The following is a 27,058-nucleotide window of genomic DNA, read 5'->3' as shown; positions in this document are numbered from 1 at the left end:
GATATTTTGCGAAACTACGAGGATTGCTTATAAAGCTAAACAATACATCCGCTTTAAATGTGAGCATGGATGGTCGAGTCGTCTAGGCGGGAGGCTTTTTACTCCAGGAATACAGGGTTTAAAGCATTTAATGACAAGCTTCAATACATGCCAAAATCTGTTGGATTTAAGGTGTCCTCCAAGATTAGCCTGTGCAGTCCACATAGACTGAATTTTTCTTTTAAAATAGACTTCCTTAAAACCAAAGTTCCATAAAAACAGAAAGAGTTGTCCCTGATTAGTCTGTGCAGACTGCACAGGCTAAGCTGGGATGGCACTTCATGCATATGCATAAAGCCAAGTATTCACATAATATACTTGCATTCCATTAAACTGGCTTAACCCCTAATACATTGCATTAACATTTTGGCTTAAACACCTAATTCATTGCATTACCTTTTCTGGCTTAACCCTTATGCATCGCATTAACATTTCTGGCTTAATCTCCAAATGAATTACATTATTATTTCTTGCTTAACCCCCTAATAAATTGCATTTACATTTCTGGCTTAAACCCTTAATGTATTGCATAAGCATTTCTCGCTTAAACCCCTAATGCCATTGTATTAACAGTTCTGGCTTAAACCCTTAATTACTTGCATAAACATTTCTGGCTGAAACCCAAAATGCATTCCAATAACATTTAAAGAAGGTGCATTCGGCTTAAATCAGGTTTGTTTTATCTTTAGTGGTAAATTGTATGAATTGTTTTGTATTGTATGCACAATTGGTAACTTGTCTTGAAAACAAGTACAAGTAATAGTAAAAATTTGGAGAACAATTTAAAATATGCATAACTATAACCAAAAATAGTTTGTGGCTGTCTAGGGGTTACTTGGTTTTCCTGTATCCAATGAAAACCGTACAACTCTTTGTCTCTGAAAGCGCATGCCTTGAAGTTTGTTATTTGGCATGTCATATTTGTTTATAGTCTTCTGATCCTAAATGTCTTCATTTATTTAATAAATGTGTCAGTTAATGGATTATTTTTTTGTGAAACGAACATTAATTTAAGCTAGATTGGAGGCATAACTTGGCATTCAAGTTATCGTCTGTTAAAAATGGATCCTGTGTTTATCCATGTTATCATGTTTAAAGGTCAATTTTAACACTTTTGAAAACTTTATAATATCAAAGATAAATGTTTAAAATGAGGAATAAAACTATTTGCCATAATTTAGCGTTACGCCTTATGCCATAAATCACCAGGTAAAGCTCCCAATAACGCACCGTTTTCGAAAAGTTGGACTGACTTACCTCCCTTGCTGTGACGTCAGAGATGTACATCGGCTATATTTAAACTCGTTATTTACTGTGTGCCGAGACGATCAACTGCATTGCTATTATATTAATACTTTTAAGTTAAATTATGGACTTTTCTGACGAATCTGATCATTATGAAGATGAACTGCGTGAAATTAGACCGTATATGTACGAGCCAAGAGCAGAAAGCCAGGAAATAGACATCCCGATCGAGAGTGATGAGAGCGAAATTGAGGTCGTGTCAGTTTTGGAAGGAAAACAATTTAGCAAAAAAATATGGAAATACAACGCCTTTGCAGCAACATTTACGACAATGATTTTTTCCTTCTATTTTCATTGGATTTTAAAAGTATTAAATAAAATGTGTTACTTTGATAATGATAAGTAGTTATATCTCTATTTATAGTGAAAATATTGTGAATAAACATATTAAATTTGGAATACAGATTTATAGTGCTGATTGTGCACTACGTGAGCGAGGTGTTTATTTTGCGGATAGGCTAGTATGAATTACGAGTGTTATAAAGCCCTATTTGTCTGCGTGAACAAATTTGATGCTTTAGATGCACACTTGCACATCATGTGGAGTTCTGCAAACATCATTAGATACAGACAGGCACACTATTAGGAGTTCAGAATACAGATTTATATCGAAGATCCTGTATCTTCTATTTACCAGCGTCTCTGCGTCTCTTCGCAAGTTTTTATACGGGTGTTATAGCGTTGATGAAGTAATGGGCGCCTATAAATCTTTATCCAGATAACGTTCGCATCGTGCTTATAATGTACGTTAAAATCGGGTTTATAAATTATTAGTCCTTAATGATCTGTGCTCAGTTTACATGACATGCGCTTATATACGTCCATTATCTCATAGTTGAACCCTATAAATATATGCGTCCAAAAATTGAGTGAGATTGGGATATGCATGGGATAACTCATTGACTTCTATCTATGGACTTTCTGCGCGAATACGAGTGTAATAGCGTTTGGGAACTAATGAGCGCCGATTATTCTGCGTCCAGACAACGTTTTTTTATATCCCGCGTAAACGGTTATATTCGTGTTTAAAAATGATGGTTTAACGGTAATCTGTGGATAGTAACAATAACATACGGTCGTACGTGCATTATAGGGCATTTAGAGCCCTATCAACCGGAGTCGAGAGTCAACACATTAAGCATAGGCGGCTCCAATGGAGGAAGCGGAAGCGGCGTACGCCCCCCCCCCCTAAAAACTTCAAAGTAAAGTCAAATCATTTGATGTTTCACACTTAGCTAGATCTAAATCACCTATGTAAACTCATTTTTATCTTCTTCTTCGTATTCAAAATTGCCCACTAATCACAGACAATCGCTAGACAATCGCTAAAATGTTTTAACTTTATACTCTGTGTCGACCGGCGTATAAACTATGCATATTTTTGGCATTATAAGAAGGTACTTTGATGAAAGTAAATAAGGCGATTCCGTGAGGTTACTGGAGGTTTCGGCGAAACACCAGTTCGGCGAATTGATTATAAATAGTAGGTGTTAAACCGGGCATGTCCGAAAAGTGGTTGACAAAGCCTTCAAAATCACTTTAATCGTGGGGCTTCCGGGAGGGGGGGGGGGCTTCTGTTGAGTGTGCTTTAATGCTATTAATTGCATCAAATAACTAAGTTAATTAGATTGATGTACGTGCATGAAATCTCCGCGTGTTTTATTTTTTATATTTTTTTTTATCATTGTATAATTAATACCCCCACCCCCTCCAAAAAAGCATCCAGACAACGTCCACTTCGTGCTTATACGGTACAATTCGGGTGAAACCAGGGATGGATGCCTATTTATCTGCGCCCAGTTAACGTTCACATGCGAATATATGGTCTTAATTGCATTATAGTGTAATAAAACCCAATAAATCTGCATCGTATGGCCTTATAAAACCCAATCAATCAGCATCGAGTGAATAAATTGAGGTTCTTTATACGGTATCAATTGCATGAAGAAACTGATCCACTTCTGTTTATCTGTGTCCATAGAATATGCACATGTTATTTTACGGATTTAATAGCGTTGAGGAACACATGAACCCATATTGGTATGCGTCTAGACAACGATCACATCGTGCTTTTACATCGGGTTTTATAAATAAAGGACAAACAAACAATCTCATGTGCTTATCCCTTTACCTCTCACAAATGCACTTTGATGCATTAAAAGTCCTTTAGAAAATTAAATTAAATAAGTCCTTTCTTAACATATTCAAGTTTTAAATGCTTCATTTCCAATCCTTATGTACTGATGAGTAACAAACAGCATAAAACCTTAACAGACTGCGAGTTGCTGTTCTGGGTTTATGCTGGTTGCAAAATCAATTTTCACTTTGCTTCTTATAGGAGAAAGGGTTATACGGTCTATATTACATTTTAGAAGTTATACATTGTAATTACCTTATAATTGATGGATTGTTATTGTCAATGACTTTATGTTCTCTGATAATGTCATATCTTCCGTTTTAAGACAAAAATTGTTACAAACAAAAAAGCTTAGAACAAGAACAACATTTATTCAGCAACAAAGCTTATACAAGCTCATAGCTTACATTATATATGGATTATACAATTTATTTATAAGTGATGGTAGAAGATAAAGAATGGACGATATTGTTATGAACTGGTTAACATGGTATGTTTATGAAGGGAATACATGATTTCATATAATATTGCAACTTTTTTAATTAATGACATTAACATGATAAAAAGGAGTACACCTTATTGGTAAATGTGCGTGATGCATATGGATCAATTGTTAGGCTATAAGACTAAATATATCTAATATGTATATCATTACATACATACATACATACATGCATGCATACATAAATATATACAACTTTATATGGTATTTCAATATGAACACACATCTATGAGATTTAACCATCCTTAGCCACATAAGTGCTGTTGAGTGCAGTCCTATGTTTGGTTAAATTTATTTGTTGCGAAAACCCGGACTAGACTTAAAAGGTTACAAATAAACGATAATTACAACTTTAAGTATTTTAAGATCATCTTTGAAGAGTGTCGCCATAACTAATGCGATAACGACGAATATGGTTAATTTCACAACTATACACAGTTAACATCATACGTCTCCTAAAATGCAGATAAAATCGACGTTTTAACAACAAATTATTTACACGAACTTCATCTTTAATATTTACCGATTCAAAGTGAAATGGGAGAAATGGTGAAATGGTTTACACACAATATATACATTGCTGCCATTCACGTCTGTGGCAAACCATCTCGTTTTAAGAAAATCATACCATAACATCGAATAAACTATGGTTATACGCAAATGCTAAAAAATGCATTGATTTTTAATCAAGAAAAAATATTAACTAGCAATAAAAGAGCGCAAATATGAACGCTTTTGTTTTGCAGACGAATTACAAAATATAGAAAAGGAGAGCGTATTAATAAAAGAAAGGCACAACATTAAATATATAAGGTTCATCAAACCCAATATTTTTGGTGTATTCTGCAGAATGCGTCTTAAATTAAAGAAGTTAAATCGAACCACTCAACCGTAGACGATATTTATATAAAAAAAAAAACACTCGTTCGATGTGAAAGAAAGCCAAAAATGAAAGTACTACGATCAAAGTGCCAATAAAAGTATAAATACATTTATAAATGTTAGCAAAACATGACATTTCTAAACGTTGGAAAATTAATAAATTAACAAAACAATAATAAAATCCCGAGAAAGCAACAACCTCCGGATGAGATTATCAAATGTTCAATAGTAAGACATTCAAAAGCAAACAATAACTATTGGTTTAATCAATTTATATTCTTGTCTTGGTGCGAAGGTTAAAAGTCATAGTTTAAAGAAATTGACGTAAATGATGCCAACAATTATAAACGCATACCTGTATATGGATATTTTCACGGATTTTGGCATGTGTTGAAGTTTTAAAAATAAAAATGATGAAATAAATAAAATAATGTAAAAAGATAAATGTTTACATCGGCATTAAATAGATCAATAATTAAACAAGAATAAAATCAAAGATAAAAAGTTATCCTTAACTAGTCTTAAACAAATGACCATTTGAGTAAAAGACTAGAACTTAACTAACTCGCCCATCTGTGATCGTATTGTAAGTAATATGTTTATATTATAATTTATATCAGCAATCATCGTACTGTCACAAAATATAATGATAACAACAGAACTCGCCAAATTATTCTTTCGTAATGCTTTAAATTTTTAATGTGTTTTAATCATCAAAATATGCAAATACTGTAATATTGTAGAGCTTAGTAAATGTTCAGTATTACCGATTCCTCGCAAAAATAAAACTACAACGAAAATTTTGAAATCTGAAAAAAAAATCAATTTCGTCAATTAACCAAAACGTGAAAAGGTCCATTTAACAAAACAATGGTACAAATCTATTAACAAGAGGCAAATTAATATCAGACATCAGAATTTTAATATGCTCACTATTTACAACAAATGTAAATGATAAAGGAAAATTATGTCGCATGTTTCGTTTACAAAACAATGTATGACCTTAGCATCTTAGGCCAAAAAGTAATATATGAAAATATAATAACACAATTTCTTAAATTTCGCTTAATGAGATGTATAACTCTGTCAAATGTTATGTATCATCCTCTTATCCATATTTATACTCATACCAAGTTTCAATGAAATCCGTCAAAGCACTTCCAAGATATGGCTCCGAACACAAAAAATTATTAAAATATTTTCGCAAACTTAATGATAAATCCGAAATGTTGTTTACATTTTGTGACGTCATTTGACGTTGCAATGTTATTTCAGCAACATAACAAAATGCGATTGGTCAATCAAACGAAAATAAGCCAATGAAAATCCTTAAAAAGTATATTACACATGTGTAAGATAAAAATATTCGTAATGGTTATATTACAAGGGGAAGCAGGGTATGGCATGTGATAAATATATATCTGTATTGAAGTAACTGTTAATTATACACTAAGCACACTCACAAGCTGAACTAAGTTGTGTTGGTCATCATTGCTATCACAACCCTTCTTTGCTGCCTTATTCATGTGATATCTGATCACTTTTTTGTAGGGGCAAATCTCCTTTTAGTTCTTGATGGAGCAGGTGTTACATTCTTCATAACAAATGAGGTCAGATGGCGTTGCATTTCTTCAACATTTGCAACGCCCTCTTCCACCTCAAGTTCTTTAATTTTTGAGGCAACATCACTGTCGATACGTTGCAACAGCCCAGCGTTCTGTTGAAGATTCAATAAGATATTTAAATAGCAGCGATTAATATAAACATGCACTTTGCAAACATTATCACCCCAATGTACGATCATCTGCATTTTAATACAGATCTTCAAGCTAATATAAATACATTATTATAAAGAGGTGTCAAATGAAAAGATGTAGATGTCTCAGTGTCTGACAGACAGTGTGACCCCAGAGTGGCGTTGTTGTTGATTAGTTAAGATAATCAGTAAAATTTGAATCTTACATTAACAAGAGCTTGTTAACAGACAAAACAGCAGCCTCCTAGTGGATATTTGCTGCATTGTATTTATATAACCATAGCAATCAGCAATTTGAACCATATTAAAGAAACTGACAAGAAGTGCATATTCCCAATATGGCCATTTATGCCCTCCAAACTTTATCAACTCTGCTTACGTACTTTTTGAGTCAGCACGCTTTTAGTTTCCAATCCTTTCTTTAAACTCAGCAACAATAATTTGCGCAGGAGGCAAAAAAAATGAAGGATATTGTACATTCAACTTTTTGTCCATCTTTCAACATACCAAATTTCATCAACCTAGGTAATTTACTAGTTGACATATTGCAATATGCTGATTGCGAAGATGGACATACACACACACACAAACGGAATGACAACTGCAAGTTCAATATACCAATGCCTTTCGGCAAGGAATAATAAAGAAATTATAATGGAAACCAGGGCATACTCTTTATGTCCTTCTTCTCCTCATTATTTCGTTATTATTACTAGTATCTTAATTATTGCAAAACTTTGACTTCTTAAGAAAGTCTTTAAACAGTCATTTTTAATAAAAGTCCATATAAATCATTCGACCACTGGCGTGTGGCTACCTTCGATTCCAGGAGCATGCTTTTAACAATCTTTAGTTTTATTATTTGATGTCAAATAACAACTATCAAAACTCAAGCATTTAGAGAAAATTAATTGTAAGTTATTTTATTATACACATCATCTTTTAAGGAAAGATCTAGGATAATGTAAAGGTACAGAGTGCTGCCAAACAAATCAGGTTTAAAGCTGGAGCAGTCTGATGACATTTTTAAATATTCTGCGTAATCCTATTCATCTTTTAGTTAACACTGGTAAAAATAGCTATTAAGCAAAGTCTTTAGATTTGGTTTTAAACATTTGCAAAAAATCAAATTCAAAAGATTTTTATATTTTTTTTAATTATTACGTGCCAGGTAAACAAGAAATCCCCATGATGGGGCAACTGTTGACAATTTTGATCACATGTTACAGCAAATGAATCAACAGAAATTTAACTTTACAGAGTGTTACTTAACATATCAGTACCTCTCCACTTGTATGGTACTTGTGTTCGATGTTAGGAAACACCACCATTATCTTCTTGATGCCTTTACTCAGATCACTCCTCACATTAGAAGCAGCCATTTTTTTGTCCAGCTCGCTTGATGAACCCTTGTATTAAATGACATAATGTTGACAACCTAAACAGTGCTTAAAACCAACAATAGCAAAAAATGATTGGATCAAGATGTTTAATTTAATTGTCATCATATTTTGCTTATCACACTTTTACAGAGGTAAAAACAATAAAAATGAGGCAAACACAATACAAATGTACATTTTTGTATGAATCAGAAGAAATTGATGATATAACCAGTGGATTTTGAGCATTGGTGCAATAGTAAGGTTTCTTAAGTGTTATGATTGCAATAAAACAATGTAATGTACAGTAATTGTCCTGCTTGTGGGTAAATTAAATAAAAGAAAAACAACACATCCAACCTCTTCAGGGGTGAATATCAACAATTCCTTCAGAATGATAGAAGCAGGACAGTCCAATTTTTTGGAGAGCTGCACTGCATGCCTTGTTTTCTATTTAGCATATGAATGTTGCTCACTGCTAACTGTCTTTGTCTGAAAAGTATGTTAATATCTTTACAACTTTATGTACATGAAAATGCATATTTTATCTGATATCACACAGTGTTGAGTTTTGACAACTATTTGGACCAAATGTGTTTAAGAACAGATACTGTAAGTCTAATTTCTTCATAATATTAGTCAGTATAAAACAAAAGGGTAAACATTTTACTCTTCATGGAATGATCTGATAAATGTTGGCATTTTACCAAGTCCAGAGAAATAAATCTTATATTTTTATCTGAGCATTCATCAAGACAATAAGAACAAAAAATTTTGTTTTGCACTGAAATCAACACCATTTTAAGAACATTTTTAAAATCCTGTGTCCATCATTACATGTACATTGTTTATTTTTGCATTAAATGGCTTACAGGATGCGCTACATTGATGTTTCAAGTTTATATATAAAAGATTCTTGTACATTTAGCTGATTCATCTGGATCCTATTTTTTAACAAAATTATTATTAAATACAATGCTTTCCAATTCAGTAAAGACTGATTTATATGAGACATTGCTATTGTATTGTTTATGAAAATAAAGATTCTGCATACTAACAAGGTGCTCAGGTAAGCTAACAAGAGCACCGCATAAAAGGTGCCACGCTCGATTGCGGGTGCAGTTTTGAATATATGAAAGCTTGTCAGATTTTTTTTTGTTTTTTTTAAGAGGTCACAGTGACCTTGACCTTTGACCTAGTAACCCAAAAATGCATGTGACATGTAGGACTCATCAAGGTGCAGCTACATATGAAGTTTCAAAGTTGTAGGTTGAAGCACTTTGATTTTAGAGCCAATGACAAAATGTTAAGGTTTTAGCATGACGCGGACGACCAATGACACCACGACGGACACGACACGACAAGCTGGCTATGACAATACCTCGGGTTTTCTTCGAAAACAGCCGAGCTAAAAATCAATGACAAGCATGGAGGGGAAGGTTACCATTTTTCTGTCCAATACCTCCTCCTTTTCCAGTTTTCTCTTCTTATTCTTGTCTGTACCATGGTGGCATTTCAGAACCTGATGTCCAAGGCTCACATACATATAAGGGTTCACCCCATGGACCCAACAAACCTTATGGGAGGATGAAGTAAAAACTGAAATTATTCATCAAAACAGATTTTTTTTTCTGCTTATGTATACACTCTATTTAAAAAACACAAAAAATTGAAATTAAACAAAAAAAATCCATATCATGAATTAATTCATTTAATAGGAACAAGAGATGTGTTTGTCAGAAACACAATGTCCCCTATTGCGCCGCTTTGATTTTTGTTTTACCTTAGACCTTGAAGGATGACCTTGACCTTTCACCACTCAAAATGTGCAGCTCCACGTGATACACGTGCATGCCAAATATGAAGTTGCTATGTTCAATATTTCAAAAGTTAATATTTCAAAAGTTATTGCAAGGTTACCAAGGTTAAAGTTTTGGGACAGAATGACAGACAGTCAGGCCAAAAACAATATACCCCCGATCATTCGAACTGGGGGCATTACAATAGTTGATTAAGGTACATAGTCAATCACATTGTTCTTAAAAAAAGAGAAAGTACAAATGTTTTCACCTTCATAAGTCTTCATTTATAAACTTTTTTGATTTTTGAAAGACAATTAATAAGGAATTTTGTGACAGGATATGGGAATGAACAATACTTTATCAATTGGGGAAAAATTCTTTCATTTTTTTAAGTCAAAATATAAATGCAAGTAAAAAGCTATCTGTTAGGCATGCTTTTTTCTACTTACCCATTGTGATAAATATTCAGGCCACATAAAAGCTAAATAGATTTGATAACGTCTTTACAAACTTATTGTATAAAAATATTAATACCATAGTGTATTGCAAACATTTCATCATTTAAGAAATATATGAGTGTGGCAGAATTTATAGGTGCCAGTGTAAATTTAGTATTAATTTAGTAAATGGTGAATAAAAAATAATAACATAAAAAAAATAAACTTCACAATATTTTTAATATTTTGCTCTAACATGACTCATTTTGAAGGACATACGCTTTTTGGTACAAATTCAAGTGATTAAAATAGTAATCAAATACTGAGAAAACACTGCTTAATAGCCATGGCTGTGAATACATGGCTATCATCACCTGGGTATAAATATTCATGCATCCAGAACAGTATTTACAGATTGCACTGCTGTTACTTAATAATAAATAAATGAAAATAAGTGCATGCAGAACAATGTATGCTGAATTGCTAACAGTTGATACGGTTATTTTCCATTAGAAGTTTACTGGGTTTATTTTAAAAGCACTGGAATGATAATATGTTAAATAATCAGAGCTCGATTCAATGTATTCAAAATGACAATAATGGAAGGTAATTGTATTTCTCTTCAACTCTTAATTGATAATATTTTACAACAATTTCATTAATAATATTCACTCTAGTCAAGGTCTACAAAACGGTAGTGTCAATATTTTAAGGAAAACAAAAATGGAAATGCCGAATTTTTTGGTTCTATAACCGATTATTTAACGATTATACTATCAATTTCATGTTTTTAAATTTGTGCTTTTGCATCGTTAAAACAATGAAAAAAAAGTATCTTGTCTTCATTGCGATTTCTCGTGTGAAGATTGGCAGACGACATCTCGAAAACTTTGACAAACATGCGGTAGCAGTTTCTTTACAGCAAAATTTTTGTTTCCTAACCATGTTGCCAAATTGTCCGTACAATACTGACTCAACGAAGGTCTACAAAACGGTCGTGTCAATGGTCCCAGTGTCAATAATGTAAGGAAAACAAAAAGGAGAGCTAAATGTGTTTCTTTCAAACCAACTATTTTTTAAAGATTAACATGTCTCTCTTTTCTCTTTTCATTAAAATATGTTTGAGTTTCTTTCAAACGCCAGTTGGTTACAACCACAACAATCAATTAAACTTTGAAGAATAATTAATTTATGCTTCTTTCAACAGAAATCATTACGTTTAGATATATGAACAAAATAATAAAATGAATTTACCTGAATTACTAAAGTTTTTTGTGCTGTAACCAATTATGTAGGTTATTCGTATCAATTTCATTTCTTTTTATGTAAGCTTTTGCATCGTCAAAACAATAAAATAACATTATTTTGTCTTCGTTGCGATTTCTCGCGTAGATTTACAGACGCCATCTTGAAAACTACGACCAACTTTCGGTATCAGTCTCTTTACGGCAAATTTTGTGTTTCCTTACATCGTTGCCAAATAGCCCATACGATACTGACTCGACGCGAAATTGAGGAAGCCAATTCTGATGATTCTTACATCGGCAATGTTGATGTCATGATGACTGGTAAGATTTGTTTTACGCTATTATGTTGGATGAAAATTGTGTTCAATTTTATTTTATGCAAAAACAAGCGAGTATCTTATTTGTAATTCTGTATAGCCCATACTATAGGGGATCGAACGATGCTGGTCGGCTGCGAATTAAATTACGAATGGCAGCATCTAGGAAAAGAAATGATTGAATAAAGATAATAAAAAAACATGCTTATTTTGTTTATAGGTGTGAATGTGGGTGTTGTGTGAACATGCCCACAACTCACGAAAGACGATGCTGTCAGTCAACAAACATTGTAGATGGAAAAGCAGAGGCAGAAGGTGTGCCTTGCATCACTCTTCACGAGGGGTTTCAGGTGAACTGCCTCAACATACATGTGCTGGAGACGTCATTCTATGAGTTTATACATGACTATGGGCCCAGAGAAGAGGGTCAGCAAATTCATGAGTGAGTAAAACGAATTTGTATGTTTAAATTGGTTATTTTTTTACGACCTATCTAATGAACTTCTTCAGGGACTTCTTATATTCAGTTGTAGACAGTTTCACATTTAAGGCTACAGCCCCTCAGAAAATTGATTACAATTCATTAACTGAGTAACAGTGCGTGGAAAATAACCCCAGATTTGGTTTTCACACATTAATTTCCCCCAATTTATGACAGCTAAGGCCCCTTCCCAGTCTTAAAAAACCCTGTTCTCATTCAGTATAAGTAGCGTTAACTGTCTTCCATTGACTCGATTTTCTTGCAATGCAGGGCATGAATCAAAACTCATCATAATCACTACTCAGTGTTGCTTTCAGAGCCGAATATATACAGTATTCCTTTATTATGCTTTCAGGCTGTATCGGTACCTGGCCTACAGACGTTTCACCAGATGGGTGTACGGGCTCCTGGGAAAGAAATTCAGACGGGTTATTCCTTCGTGTGCAGTCAACGCCATTCGTGAACAATTCCCTTCTGAGGAATACAGCGGGTTTCGCTATCCTCAGTAGTGATTTTTGCTAAGTTTCTTGCATAAATCTTGTTTGAAAGTTGACTGAATACAATTGTTAAAAGCCCTGTTTTCAATAAATTGTTTCTAAAAAAAAGGACATGTTTTTATTATTTGTTCACTTTATCCAGTAATTATTCAACAAAAAAGAATCATGAAACTTTATTACACCTCCAACACAATTCTAGAACAATAACATTATAGGCTGTTGTTGTGTTAGATAAAACAAAACAATGACAACACTTTTGTAGTAAATGTGTTTAAATAGTGTAACGGTTACACTGTAACCCCATTGTAATTAAGTTTTACAAGACTAATGCACATTTGGAGCAAGTAAATTCTGTAGGTATATTGTATAAATTCAAATCATAGTATTGTTTTGCATTCTTTAAATTTATCTGAACAATTTGCCAAGAAAGTGTTGCTTCTGATAAAGGTCGATTTTAAGCGGACTGCTCATGCGCATTACTTTATACATTAGGTAAATGACTTGAAAAAGGCAAAATACTGTTCCCAATTCTCCTAGTACTTATTTTAATTCAATTGCGTAGGACAGTTAACAAACCATTAATATACAATTTTATTTCAAACATTTTTTGTCTGTCAAAACAACTTGGGATCATGAATGAGTGATTAAGTTAGTTACTTAGTCAGTCACTCAATCACTAAGTCACTCACTGAGTCACTTATTCAGTCAATCAGTCGCATAGTGACGCGGATCAAGATTTTGGTATTAAGTATCGGATACATTTAGCCCTTAAATAATAATGCAAGTTCGTTCGCACTTTTGTGTTGGAAAATTCTTTTCGCTTAGCTCAAGGCAATATTGATAACAACAAGTGAGTGTCTGTAATATTAATACACTGATGTGCGTATTAATTTTAATAGTTTCAGACAAAAAAACCTGGGTAGAACCAGTACTTATTATGCATGCCTAGTTATTGATTATATATACAATACATCAAGTAATTTTTCCTGGGTAGCGTTATTAGTACCAGTAGTACCAGTACTTACAAAGAATTAACAACATTTTTACAAGATAATAAAGTCATGTTCCTGGGTAGAACCAGTACTTGACACAGAAATACATCAAAACAATGAGAACATTAATCAAGTTTCCTGGGTAGGGTTATCAGAACCAATAGTACCAGTACTTTCAAAAGGTTAACAACATATTTACAAGATAAAAGTCGTGTTCCTGGGTAGAACCAGTACTTGACACAGAAATACATCAATACAACAAGAACATAATCAAGTTTCCTGGGTAGGGTTATTAGAACCAATAGTACCAGTACTTTCAAAAGGTTAACAACATAATAAAAGTCGTGTTCCTGGGTAGAACCAGTACTTGACACAGAAATACATCAATACAACAAGAACATAATCAAGTTTCCTGGGAAGGGTTATTAGAACCAGTAGTACCAGTACTTTCAAAGACTTAACAACAAATGTACAACATAATAAAGTCACGTTCCTGGGTAGAACCAGTACTTGACACAGAAAAACATCCATAAAACGAGAAAATAACAAAAAAATATATACAACAGTTTCCTTGGTACAAAAACCAGTGCAACATCTGACCAAGTTTGGTTAAGATCAGATGAAAACAACTGTATTTGAGAGCAGACACTTAGACGGACAGACCTTGTTTGTGAGGGTACAATTAATTATTGAACCTAGTAATATGCAGCTTCACCAGGTCTTGTTTTGAAACATTTCTCTTCGGTGTACTCTGTGCTAAAGGTACAGGTCTTGCTCTTAAATCCTTCAAACTTTCCGCCATTTTGAAAGAGGTACACTGTTGACGCAGCTCTTTTGCCATCCTCATCAGTTCTGTGACATACCCTAGAAAACAGTTAAAATAGAAGCCTTATTATATAATAATATGTGATTGGTGTTTCAAATTAAAAAAGAGAAACAAATATTAGTAATACTATTGTGTATTGAAAGAACCTTTTCACATATGTATTATATAACTTAAGACTTTACAAGTTTCAATCTCATGAAATAGATTTACACAAAAATGTATACTTTATGCAGTAAAAAAACACTGGCATAAACTTATTTTGTAAATGCTGTTTTATTTTGCTGAAATATTACATTGAAATATATAAAATTATAGCATATTTGGAACACGAACTGTTAGTTAAAGTCTTAGCCTTTTTATCGCTATGAGTACATGTATTATCTGACATCTTTGCGTCTTGTATTGCTTATTATTGCTATTACTTACCAAAGGTTTGTTCCGTCTTCACTTCCTTCACCACTGGCTCCCCTTTTCTCCCTCTTGGGTAGGACACACTAAACTGCTCGAGCCCACTTCTTGTCTTTCGCACTTCTCGGTTTGTATTTTCATTGAAGTGGAGTGCACTGACTTTGGACCTACATTAAAATATTATGCATTATTAGTTGATATACCTGTGGACAACAAAGTAAACAAAGAAATATTACAATGCAAAATTTCTGCCTTTTCAGATTTATGCCCTAAAGGTCCTCTTAGGTATGATTTGGAATGGTAGTGACCTTGATATTCACGTGGGTTGAAATTCAAGATTTGTCTAAGTGATATGTAGGGTAAAGGCATTCAAAATACACATTCATTATTCTTCGAATGGTGGGGCATGAAAAGACAAGCAGAATATTTGACAACATAAATGTTATTACCTTGAATCCATGTAGGTATGCATGTAGTGGACCGACTTTGGAACCCAGCTGCATATCACTTTATGGAAGGCTTCTAATGACGAAGTCTGTTGAGCTGGTGACAGTTTTTTGATGTCTGTCAGCAGAAGCTTGTTCTCCACAACCTTCGCCAGTTCTGCATGAGGCTTGAACCCTTAGAATTCAATGCAATGCATTCGTTAATGTAGTATTGAAAATTATATAAAAAGTCCCAACTGATTGCAGTTGTTGAATTATTACACACATGATAAGCAGAACACTAAAGATGTGTGCGCTTAGCTTTTATTAATGGTTGAATTTAAAAAGTTTTACTGCTTTTATTTCCCATTGATTTCATTGCATGTTGAAAACAAGGAGTGAAATGATCCCTGTGGTGGCAAAATAAAGGGTCAATATATATTTAAATGCTGAATGCAACATAATTTTTAGTATGTTTTCTGGGAACAGTAAATGCAAAGGATTGTAAAGTTGAACTGGTTGAAAGGGACTCGAACCTCACACAGTCTTGATCAATTCTGCATAAATTGAAAGCAATGTCTACCTTTTACCATCCATAGGCGATCTTCAAGGTCTCCATGCTCACATCTCGGAAACTTGTCTCCATGGCCCTCATGTATGTTGGCAACATGGTTGAGCATTGACAACCATTTCTGTTTGACCAATTCGCCATCACCATTGCTACTGGCAACACACCAATACAGGTGGTTACTCACTGATCTGGACCACGCCTTTACTTTCTCACACCCCTTCTTCTTTCCTGCAGCCTCTAGCTTCTTGTATATTCCTGTTAACAGACAACAAAATCGAACACTTTGTAATTTTATGATGCATCATTATGCTATGCTAGCTCTGCCAGAAACCAAATTAGCTAATTATAATATAATTTTAAAATTGTCCAACCTAAATTATTATTACTATATGCAATTTAAGTTATTATCATTATATGCAGTTAAAGCAAGGTATATCACTTCATTTATATAAAAAATACATCACACAAATAAAGAATACAAACAAGTTCAATGAACTTGGTGTGATGAATAAATAAGAATGTGCATGACACAATAAGCTCATTATTATGTCATTGAGGGAGTGCTTTTGATTCTTATTTAATACAATAGTTACACAAAATCATTTCAATGTAGTTACCTTTTGCAACATGCCAGACATCAAACCAATGGACAATATCTGGCTGTTTTTCCCGCATGTATTTCTTCACAGAGCTGTGTCTGTCTGTCACCAGGTGAGAAATCTGGAGACTGCACTCCTCTATGAGGAAATGCAATGACCTCTGCAGTCCCTCCAGCTCCATTGCATGGGAGTTCTTCACTTCATTGCTCTGAAGAAGGTTATTATATATGTATACAAGCATTATTAACATCACCACTTTCTCAGAAAAATTGGGTGGTTTTGAGTATAAATTATTTGAAATATCACCTATCAAAATACGCTTTAGTAATGACACCATTTGTTTACGAACAAATGTTTAATAAATTACATATACATGTATATCAGTGTTTTTGCCAGTGATGTTTTTTTATTGTTTCAGGCAACATTGAAGTGAAAGGAGCCTTGTAATACATCCTCATTGTGATATTTTTTTAGATCTCTGAATAAAAAAAAGATGTATAAATTAATTTTTTTTAAAGCAGTGATTTTCTTGCATTTAACCTAAACTGAAAATTTAAATACATGATTTTCATACTTAGTTTTTTTTGCCAATGGTACCTATAAATGACACTAAAACACGATGAAATGTACATAGCATATTTGTTCTTGTTTTTTCAAACTCGTGTACAATATTCAACTGACAAACCTGCACAAGTTGGATGTCAAGAATCTTGCCTGATTCCAAGTCCATCATACTGTAAGTTCCATACTTAGCAGTATGTCCCGGAGAGCAGCATCTCCCATCACCTCCAAGGACAAGTGGAGACCCGTTCGCTTTAAGCCCTTCGATTAGGGCCGACTGGTGCATCCTCCAGACACTGGTTATAGCTGGTGTCAAATACAGTTTTTGCAAATTGTAAAATGTGGTTTCATTAAAACACACAACACCAGCAAACTTAAGGGCACGTAGAAACTTGGCGGTAGCACTTCCTGAGAACATTACGGCTGCTGAAAGTTCCAAATGACCTTCAGCCAGCCCACCAACTGAAGACTGGCTTCTCCATGACTCGGTCTCATGGCAGTGAGAACAAGTCTTTGTGGCTACAAGCAGGCAACCTTTCACCTTTTTATGCACCGATACTGACTGGTTGCATGTTGCACATTTACTCAATAGCAAGTCCAAACATGACTCGGACACAATAAACTTTCTTTCTGCCACCTGAGCCTCGCTACTCTCCCACTCCAACTCCTCAGGCTCTTCTTCACTTTCTCCATCGTCTGACTGCTCCCATGTCTCGTCATCCTCCCGCATGTTATCACTGATGCTTGACGTAAAGCTGTCTTCACATATAGCTGTTGCGTGGGGAATTCTAAGAACAGTTCTCACATCTTGGTCCCAGTCTGTTTGTGTACTGCATGAGACCTGCTGTACTACTTCTTTAGCAGCATTCCACTAAAAAGAAATGGAATTTTAATTGATTGTTTGTGATTTTCTTTCTTATGTTCAATAACATGGTTTAAAAATAAAATAATCAATTCTACCAGGATGGAACCTTGAAAATGTCTTTTTGTGCAATCTGACTAGTGCAAAAAAATGCAAATCATTTTATTTATTTAGCTTCATTGCATCATACACTTATTTATCCTTCTGGGAAGAACCAGTAATTATTTGGTGCTTTAAGATTGAGGTCTTCACAGCACTCACTGGGAGGGGTTTTAGCCAATGATCAATATGCCACCCTACTTATTTTTTCCAGGTGACTAATCAGGTTCAATATCAGAATGAAAAAAATACACTGTAATTTTGTTGAGTTAAATGTACCGCAATTATACTGTTACAACTCACCAAAGCTGGTGTCTGGCATTGAACATGGTATGCGCCTTGATGCACTAGAAGGGGCTGTATGTTGCTGGCAATTGTTGCTAGAGTGCTCAAGTCTGCAACACTTTCAGTTGTAATTATTGGTGTTGCCGTAAATGGTGCATCAAAGTCTGTAGAGGGCTCGACTAATGTGGTCACTGTGTGTGTAGACTTCTTGGCCTCATGAAGGACCTTAAATTACAACATATTTACTTATGGTAAACTGGTAAATTAAATGTTATGCCACTGAAAATTATAATGAAAAGCTGTACCTAAAAACTGCAATAAAAACAAGACTATTGCCAAGCAATACATGTCCTCTACCGGCTAGGCCATTGTCAGAATTATTTTTTTGGTTGCCATATCAAACATAATTTTTTACGTAGGAACAAAATGAAATAACGTGCATAACATCCATATTGCCATCTATCTATGTTTCAAGTTTCATGAAAGAATATAAAGAACTTTAAAAGTTATCGCAGGTTCCAGAAAAGTGTGACGGACTGGCTGACTGACTGACAGACACACACAGCGCAAACCATAAGTCCCCTCCGGTGATAACCAGTAGGGGACAAAAACAAGAGTACATTGTTTAGAAAAACTGCAAACTGAACAAAGTCTTGTACACAGAAAAAATCAGCTGTCTAGCATACTCGTTGTTGACAAATATTATAGGTCATAAACAAGCTACATGTGAGAGCTTGGCATGCAGATACCATTATTATGAATGTTAATCATAATTTTCCATCATCAAAGCCATTTTATTTGGAATTGTGCAATACTAATAGGCACTTTAATATCTTTACAAAATTATAACGGTATAGGATTAAATACTCAGGAGTTTTTATTTAATATACAATTTCCCTTTGATCGCTTATTTACCCATTTATGCCTAGCGTCTGGAAAAAAGACCTTGGCAAACAGCGTAGACCCAAATGAGACGCCACATGATGCGATGTTTGCTTAAAGGAATTTTTGTAAGAAATATTCTAAATATAGAAATAAATATACTAGACATCCCTAATTTTGGAAATAAATTGTTCCAATTTAGAAGGACGGGAGAGTCCACTAGGCATAAATGGATTGGATACCCAAATGGATTAAACTTGTAGGAACAAAAATTGAATGGGTTACCCGTTTGAATGCTGTAACACCTAATTGCACAGACATTTATTCGTTTAGAAGTCTTCACATGGAAATAAAACAATACTCACGTGTATTTTTCGCCGTTTTTCTAGCAGACTTTCCGACGAGTGTCTTCTTCTTTTTATCTGTTCTGCTCTGTTGCTGACTGCAGACAGTGCAGAGCAAAAGATGGTTGGCACGGCGTCTTGTTTCAATATTCTGCGAAACTGCGAATTGCATCCTATGCAGGGATTTCAATAGATTTTAAAAACCAGGAGTCAATGACCCCTGGACTGAAATTTTGAGGAGTCAAATTGAAAAATGGTGGGGTCAATTTTGAAGCGCGTTGTGTTTTTCTCTGTATTATTCAATTTTTTAGATAAAAATATGCTCTAAGAGTAACAATATCTTAAAAAGTTATACTGCTTTATTAAATAACAATACCATGATACATAACACTACATATTTTAATGAATTGGTACATTAAATATACTTCCTTATAGTTATAACACATTTAAGTCTTTTAACACATTAAAATAATTTAAGATATGTACCGGTAGCACCTTTTCATCACATATTTATCGTCATTATATTATCACCATCCCTATGATAGCTTTTCTAACAAAACACAATATAAATGCATGGAACATCTAGTTTATTTATTACTGTTTATCCGAATACTATACATGTCCGAAATATGTACACTTTGGAATGCCTTACCTGTAGTAGTTTTACTTTAATAATCCAAATTTTTCTTGTTGTTATCGGGTTTAACAAACCTTATCAAATGTTTGTTAAATCCAGTTAATGCTTTCACCATTATTGAATCGCCATAACTTGCAATTTGAATCGCCAGCTTTGAATTGAACGCGGGTTGAATGTTAAGTCCGCCATTTACAATGTCGACGCAGCAATTTAATGCTACTCGGATAATTTATATCTTATCGAGAAAATGTGTTTTCTCAATGTTTAGGTGTAGTATTATTACTTGTTAGTATAAAAAATGAACTGTGATTCCAGTTTATATAAGATGGGTGTTACTCGTAATTATCGGTGGATTAACAACTGACAAAACTCGCTGGACTTAGATCTACTATTGGATCTACGTAATTAATAGACCTTTGATCAATATAGTTTTTACTTTAATTAATTTTGTCGTCTTTCTTTAACCGTTCCGTCTGAAAAGTCTGCAAAAAACCTGCAAATCGGATGGTCAATCAATTATCACGTAATCACTGCTGCTAATTACCAAGTTAGTGGGCACGCGCTATTGAGACGGTGACATGTGTATTGGAAGAGATGAGATAAGATAAACAACGCCCGGGGTATTCCCTCGATTATAGACCGAGTTTCAAATACTGAAACATTAATTTCAATTAGGAGCACAGCGGGATTTATTACCATGGAACTCGAGATGTTAACTGACTGACGCACGGGTCAAATTTTCGACGCGTCAAAATGACGCACAGCAGAAAAAAGGGTTGCGTCAAAAATGAGTCATTTTTAATTTGCTCGCGTCAAAACGCAGGATTCTGCGTCTATTGAAATCTCTGCTATGTTCTCTAAAAATGCTAGACTATGCACGAACTGGTTTTCTTCAAAGTGCAACGAACACACTCGGCTGTTTTTAATTGGTGAATACAGTTTGTGTTTTGAAACATGGCTAACACGACCGATTTTAGTGCACCAAATCTCTTCAGTTTTTTGTCACTCGGAAACCTGTAAAAATTCACCTTATCCTTTCCAGAACGTGAATTACAGCCAACGGCCGCACAGATTACCATTTTCCCTATCACTGTGCTTAACCAGCGAAAACAATTTCACGTAAATATAAATAAAAATGGAAAAATAAAACCCGAAATCTGCAGTTGTTTATCTTCTAAAATGGCGGACGCGAAAATGCTTGTACATCTCTGACGTCACAAACAGGGGAGATAAGCGAATCGACGCTTTGCGAGTTACGATCATAAAAAGTCAACAAAATCATCTTTTTAGGTTAAACTCAACACTTAAACGTTATTTACCCGATAATTTAATCATATTTCAAGGTAAATAGCGTAAAAAATATTGACTTGGAATTTTCTTTAAAATTGACCTTTAAACAAAATATTATCGTTGCTATATCGATTAAAGACAGCCTTAAGACATTACATGGTTATAAAATAAGCTTTTTGCCAGTAAATTAGGTAGCACCAACATTATCAACACACAAGCAACAATAAAAAACACTTTATCCACACTGGCATACATCCGGAACAGTATCTGACGGTGAGAATAATCGGTCATACCCTTTTTATTTGTCTCGAAGAATTGACAGTTACTTTATTTAAATTATTAGTTTGTAAACAAACTACATAATGGATTTTTTTTAATCCGAGAATATTCGTCGAAATAAGGCAAGTTATACATTTTGGGACATGATATTTACAACTTGTATGCGCATTAAATGTATTTAAAATCGTTACGATTCGGCCCAGTTAAATCGAAAATAAAGTTGCATTGTCAATACTGATATAGCGCTGACGACATACGACACGTCCGCCATGACATTACGCCGGGTGGGAAAATTTTCATACAGTGGTCTCATTTCGCCATGCTTCCGCTGATCATTTCAAGCGCAATTGGAATAATAACTATTGCAATCGATTCCTGAAAAGTTTACCTTTCTAATGATACCTGGCCGAAAAAGAAATTTACATGTTTTCTAGTCTAAATTCTCGACATTGTTTTTGTTTATGTTACATCTCTGCAGCCGCAGAACGCAGAAAATTCGGCCGACCACCATCATATAGATAATTTTGTAACGAATATTTTGATTGGATAATATCAACCAATCAAAAACGGAATCTCCGCGGAAAGCACTTATTAGCAAGGGTATCCTCCCGAAAAAGCACTGAATCGCGCGTCATCGACTCGCTCTCGATTCAATACTATTTTTGTCTCACTATTGACGTCACGTGACTGAACACCCTACGTGAGTGAGTGAGTGAGTGAAAAGTTAAGTTGAAATATGTCATTTTATATGACCAAATAAACCAACCGTTATCTCAGGTTTCATGGTATGGTTTATCTTACCCTTGAGATTGCATAGTTACCTTGTTTATTGAAGTTTTAACCTTCAAACAGACTGGAGTTTTATCTTTATTTGATAGTGGTAGTGTGAGATGTTAACAGACTATGGACCATAGCCAGATGGGTGTTTTTGTTCAGCTCTAAAATTAAGTCAACCAGGATTAAATAAATACCAAAACATTTAAGGTGAAAAGATATTGTGTTTGTGTTTGTAAATTTCATTCAATAAAATGGCAACCTTTTCACAGTCGACTCTTGACAAAGGATCTGACATTTTCCAAGACTTCTTTTGCTCGGCCTGTCAAGGCAAAAAACTGGATAAAATGGCTGATTTCTACTGTGAATCGTGTTTGAAGTTTTACTGTGGGAATTGTATTAACCTGCACAGCCAGTTGTTTACAGATCATGCCACCTTCGGAAGGGAACACATGAAGAAATGGCCAGTGGCCAAGAAGGTGGACGATTTTCTTTTGAAATGTGATGTCCATAAAGAAGAAAACTTAAACATGTTTTGCGATGAACACAGTGAGCTGTGCTGCACAAATTGTGCATTTCTTAATCACAGGTATATTTTTACTTAAAGAATAGAAAAAAAAACAACACCAAAACAAATGTAGGGTTTTCAAACTTATTTGCTAGCTGGAACTATAATTTTTAGAAAGAAAAAATAATTGTATTATATCAATGAAAAACTAAATATTTCAATAAAAAATTAATTATTTTATGTACAATAATTATAATAGAAAGAAGACTGCAATTTTAGGCTTTGTAATTGAGTCATGTGTTTTATATCCAGTAAACTGTCTGACGAAATGAATACTTATGTTTAAGATTTATATAAATGAATATTTTTGATTATACCATTTGTATGCATTTAATATATGCATCTCATTCTGACTTTACCAAAGAATTTTCCCATGATAAAAGCTTTCAAAGAATAGGTGTGTTAGTATTTTATATAATTTAAAGTGTTTTTCCCCTTTACTTTCAGACACTGTCCAAAGGTAACTCTTATATCAGACGTAGTAAAAATCCAGTCCACAGACCTTAAAAAACTGGTAGTTTCTATTCAAACAACTCTAGAAGAAATGAGGAAACTTCAAGGAAACCAAGAGGCTAGCCTTCAGTATATGCACAATTCATTTGATGAGCAGTTACAAAAGATACATAAAACTCGGCGAAAAATAAATGCAGCATTAGACACGATTGAACAGAAGACACTGAATGAAATGAAAGATACACTGACAAAACTGCAAGCCTCTTGCAAAGATGATGTTGACAAATGTATCAGTCTTCAGAATGAATTGAAACAACTTCGAGATGCCATTCAGGACATAAGTGATAAAAGCAAGCTGGAGCTATCCTTTATAGCCACCAGGAAATGCAAGGACAAAATACAGCATTGTGAAACCTTTCTAATGAAGAACTCGCATTGGGTTAAATTTTCAATAACATTCCAGCCTAACAATGAAATTGTTCAGTACTTGTCCAAACTGTCAGGTCTTGGAAAGATTGAACACAGTACCCAGACATTGATTGATCCAAACAAGGTATTCACTGTGCAGCGGAAGTCTGAACATAATGTAAGAATACCAAGTGATTCAGATGAGTGCAATATCACAGCCATCTGTGTCCTCCCAGAAGGACAGGTCCTGGTAGCAGACGATAATAATAACACAATCAAGCTGCTTGACCAGCAGCACCGGGTGGTGAGTCACTGTAGTGTGACAGAATTCCCATATTATATGTGTCAGATCACACCCAGTGAAGTGGCTGTGACTTTGGAAAGTGATGAGGTCCAGTTCATCACAGTCAACAACAGGAATCTGGTGAAAGGAAGGAAGCTTCAGTTACAACATGCATGTGCAGGTATTGCCTGCCACCAGGATGACCTGTATATTACTACCTTTAATGCACTGTACAAGTACATGCTGAGTGGGAAACAAGTCAGCAAGATGTATGAGGATAAATCAAGTCGTTGGACAGGTAAGACTCAGAGTGGATTAATCTGGATATGATTAGGAATACGCCGAACAAATAGATTATAATGTACCATCAATGTATTAATTCAGCTGCAGTTAAGAATACATAGAGGATATGTGTTCATGTCAGTTTAATATCGTTTGTAATTTCACAAGTGATCATACAAAATATATTTTCACAAGTGGGGCAGCCATGAGTAAAAATATTATTTTTCTATGATCATGAGTGAAATAACAACGATCTTTAACTTACATAAACAAATTTTCTGTTTCTTTAATGCCCTTTTTTCAAGAAATTTATTAACAGCTGTTTCTCTTTCGCTGAAAAGTTACCTTTTCTCGGAGTTTCTCCCGTGGCGTGCCTCAATACATTTCAAAACACAAAATGACGTCATTAGTGTGAGAAACTGATGTAATTATACCACTGAAATTCTCCAGTTAAACTCTTTTACAATTTATATAAACGTTGAAAAGCATAAAATAAGAAGACAATTTGTTGGATTCGGTGGAATGTCGATTTTAATTCACTCGTGATCATAGAAAAAATACTTAAATTTAGTTATGATAATCTAAATATAGAAAGAGGAGTTCCGAAAATTTGTTCTTTTCACCGGTTTTATTTGTTTATTTTCACTGCTGTTATTTCACTGCAGAAATGTCATATTTTATCATTAGGTATAAAAGAAAAGTTTTTTTTAAATTTACACAATCCCTGTATGCCATGTCTAGAAATGTATGTGAATTAAATTTATTTTAATGATATTAAATTTCATGGATAAGTTAAATCAGGGCTATTCGTTTGATCTTAAAAACTGTGTAGTTTTTTTAAGTTTGATAATTATATAAGACTTTGGGGAAAAAAACTTGGTAATACATTTTATTTTGTGACTGAACGGAAACTACAAAAAATTATTTCTGTTGAATCATATGGATATTATTGTAGATTCTGCATTTCTTTTTCTTTTCACTATTTGTAACCTGTTTTTTTTCTAATAAATTTTTAATTTACAGAAAAAGCATTAATCATACAATAACACTTTGTGAGATGTGTGTGATAAAATTAATCATTTAAATTAATTTTAATTTGTGATTGAACGGCAACTATACAAATGTCGGTTGAATCATATTGGTTTCACAATAGACACCACATTCCTTCTTTTTTCTATTTGTAACCTGAGCTTTTTATTGTTGTTTTTGGAATTTAAATTTTCAATAAAAGGTGTTTACTAATAATTTTATCAACTATTGATAAAAACATTTTTTTCAATTTCAATAACAATCATATCTATATTTATTATTTTGTATGATAGTCATGTAAAATATTTCAATGTGTGTTAATGAATGTTTAATCATGTGTACATGTTTGGTAAATTTATTATAACTGCATGCAGTTACACCAACTAACACACATTATTAAGTATTGTTTCATTCCATGCTTTGGTGAAAGACTTCAAATCTTAAAGCACAAACACACGTCAAATATAAACAAGTCAACATAAAGAGAAAACAAAACACTGAAACACAACTTTAATAATAATTATTATTATAGTGTATCTGTTCTTTACCATTTTTTATACAGTTTAAATAAGATTTCTATTTATCTACTAAATGTATATTTCAATATCGTGATGTTACTCTGTTTTGCAGTAGTGGGGTGTGCTGTGAGTCCCACAGGGGACAAGTTGTACATCACAAACATCTCTGATAACAAAGTCCTCACCCTGGCCAGGGATGGTTCAGTCCTGGCCACATTCACTGACCGTGCACTACATGACCCATGTGATGTACACGTGACACCTGCAGGCCAGGTGCTGGTATGTTATAAAGTCTCGTCACACACTATCATACAGGTGGACGATAAGGGCAGAAAGAAGCTGGCCACTATTGCTACAAAGAAGGATGGAATGGTGTCCCCACGGTCAGTCTGCTACAACAGACACACTGCGTCCATCCTTGTGGGACTTCATGACAACAACAGTATCCTGGTGTTCAAAGTGCAATAGCATAATTCTACATGTATCCTGATTGATGATTCAGATTATTTATTGCCATGGAATTATGTTGTGCATTAAAATATGTTTGTGTTATAATACTACAACATTGTTAGTATTATTACAGATGCATTTATTTTGTAAAGAAATAATGTCATTAGTTGAAAGAATATAAAGACTTTCATAAGAACTATTATAGAATATATTATATTGTTGCATCTATTACAATTGTTTTATATTACTCTTTTACTTAACAAGGTGTCTAGAACTGCTAGACAAATGATAGTTCAGAATATAATGTCTGTAATTTACATAACATAAATAATATTTTGAATCTATATATAGGCAGTCATTTCTTTTTACATAAATTAAAAAATTATTTAAGATTACTGGGAAAAAAAATCCTTGAATTTGAAGTATCATGTTTTGTTTCTTGCGCTGAAAAA

The 27,058-nt window shown here is 33.9% G+C and overlaps 4 protein-coding genes across 5 annotated transcripts in view; 2 read left to right on the top strand and 2 right to left on the bottom strand.

The window, feature by feature from the left end:
- LOC127847286 (inversin-like) overlaps nucleotides 1–27,058 on the bottom strand; it is a 358,521-nt gene that overhangs the window by 124,077 nt on the left and 207,386 nt on the right.
- Nucleotides 11,953–12,883, top strand: LOC127847311 (uncharacterized). Its single transcript, XM_052379157.1, has 2 exons — nucleotides 11,953–12,245; nucleotides 12,640–12,883. Exons 1-2 carry the CDS (start codon nucleotides 12,049–12,051, stop codon nucleotides 12,791–12,793), a joined length of 351 nt encoding a protein of 116 aa, XP_052235117.1. The 5' UTR covers nucleotides 11,953–12,048; the 3' UTR covers nucleotides 12,794–12,883.
- LOC127847296 (uncharacterized) lies at nucleotides 13,637–19,807 on the bottom strand. 2 transcript variants are annotated; one of them, XM_052379132.1, is made up of 8 exons: nucleotides 19,657–19,807; nucleotides 18,404–18,634; nucleotides 17,288–18,034; nucleotides 16,621–16,810; nucleotides 16,016–16,258; nucleotides 15,457–15,628; nucleotides 15,026–15,174; nucleotides 13,637–14,637 (listed from the first exon to the last, which is right to left on the bottom strand). In XM_052379132.1, exons 3-8 carry the CDS (start codon nucleotides 17,891–17,893, stop codon nucleotides 14,456–14,458), a joined length of 1,542 nt encoding a protein of 513 aa, XP_052235092.1. In that variant the 5' UTR covers nucleotides 17,894–18,034; nucleotides 18,404–18,634; nucleotides 19,657–19,807; the 3' UTR covers nucleotides 13,637–14,455. The 2 variants fall into 2 exon arrangements, with proteins under 2 accessions (XP_052235092.1, XP_052235094.1); XM_052379134.1 differs by having other exon boundaries at nucleotides 18,428–18,634.
- LOC127847309 (uncharacterized) overlaps nucleotides 24,447–27,058 on the top strand; it is an 80,786-nt gene continuing 78,174 nt past the window's right edge. Inside the window, exon 1 of the mRNA XM_052379156.1 lies at nucleotides 24,447–24,625. Coding sequence (XP_052235116.1) covers nucleotides 24,568–24,625 — 58 coding nt within the window. The 5' untranslated portion in view covers nucleotides 24,447–24,567. The remainder of the gene's footprint in view (nucleotides 24,626–27,058) is intronic.

Source organism: Dreissena polymorpha, chromosome 10 (assembly GCF_020536995.1).
Source record: "Dreissena polymorpha isolate Duluth1 chromosome 10, UMN_Dpol_1.0, whole genome shotgun sequence".
Taxonomy (NCBI): Eukaryota; Metazoa; Mollusca; class Bivalvia; order Myida; family Dreissenidae; genus Dreissena; species Dreissena polymorpha.
The sequence above is the reverse complement of the archived record's forward strand: the minus strand, read 5'-3'. Positions and strand labels throughout refer to the sequence as shown.

What these genes read in the sequence shown, in the direction of transcription:
- LOC127847296 (XM_052379132.1), bottom strand. Translation starts at nt 17,893, where the DNA reads ATGCGGGAGGATGACGAGACATGGGAGCAGTCAGACGATGGAGAAAGT. An exon ending in TCGCCTATGGATGGTAAAAG is followed by an intron (nt 15,629 to 16,015) that starts GTAGACATTGCT and finishes TTGAATTCTAAG; the next exon opens with GGTTCAAGCCTCATGCAGAA. An exon ending in GAAGACGGAACAAACCTTTG is followed by an intron (nt 14,638 to 15,025) that starts GTAAGTAATAGC and finishes ACTGTTTTCTAG; the next exon opens with GGTATGTCACAGAACTGATG.
- LOC127847311 (XM_052379157.1), top strand. Translation starts at nt 12,049, where the DNA reads ATGCCCACAACTCACGAAAGACGATGCTGTCAGTCAACAAACATTGTA. An exon ending in GAGGGTCAGCAAATTCATGA is followed by an intron (nt 12,246 to 12,639) that starts GTGAGTAAAACG and finishes TTATGCTTTCAG; the next exon opens with GCTGTATCGGTACCTGGCCT.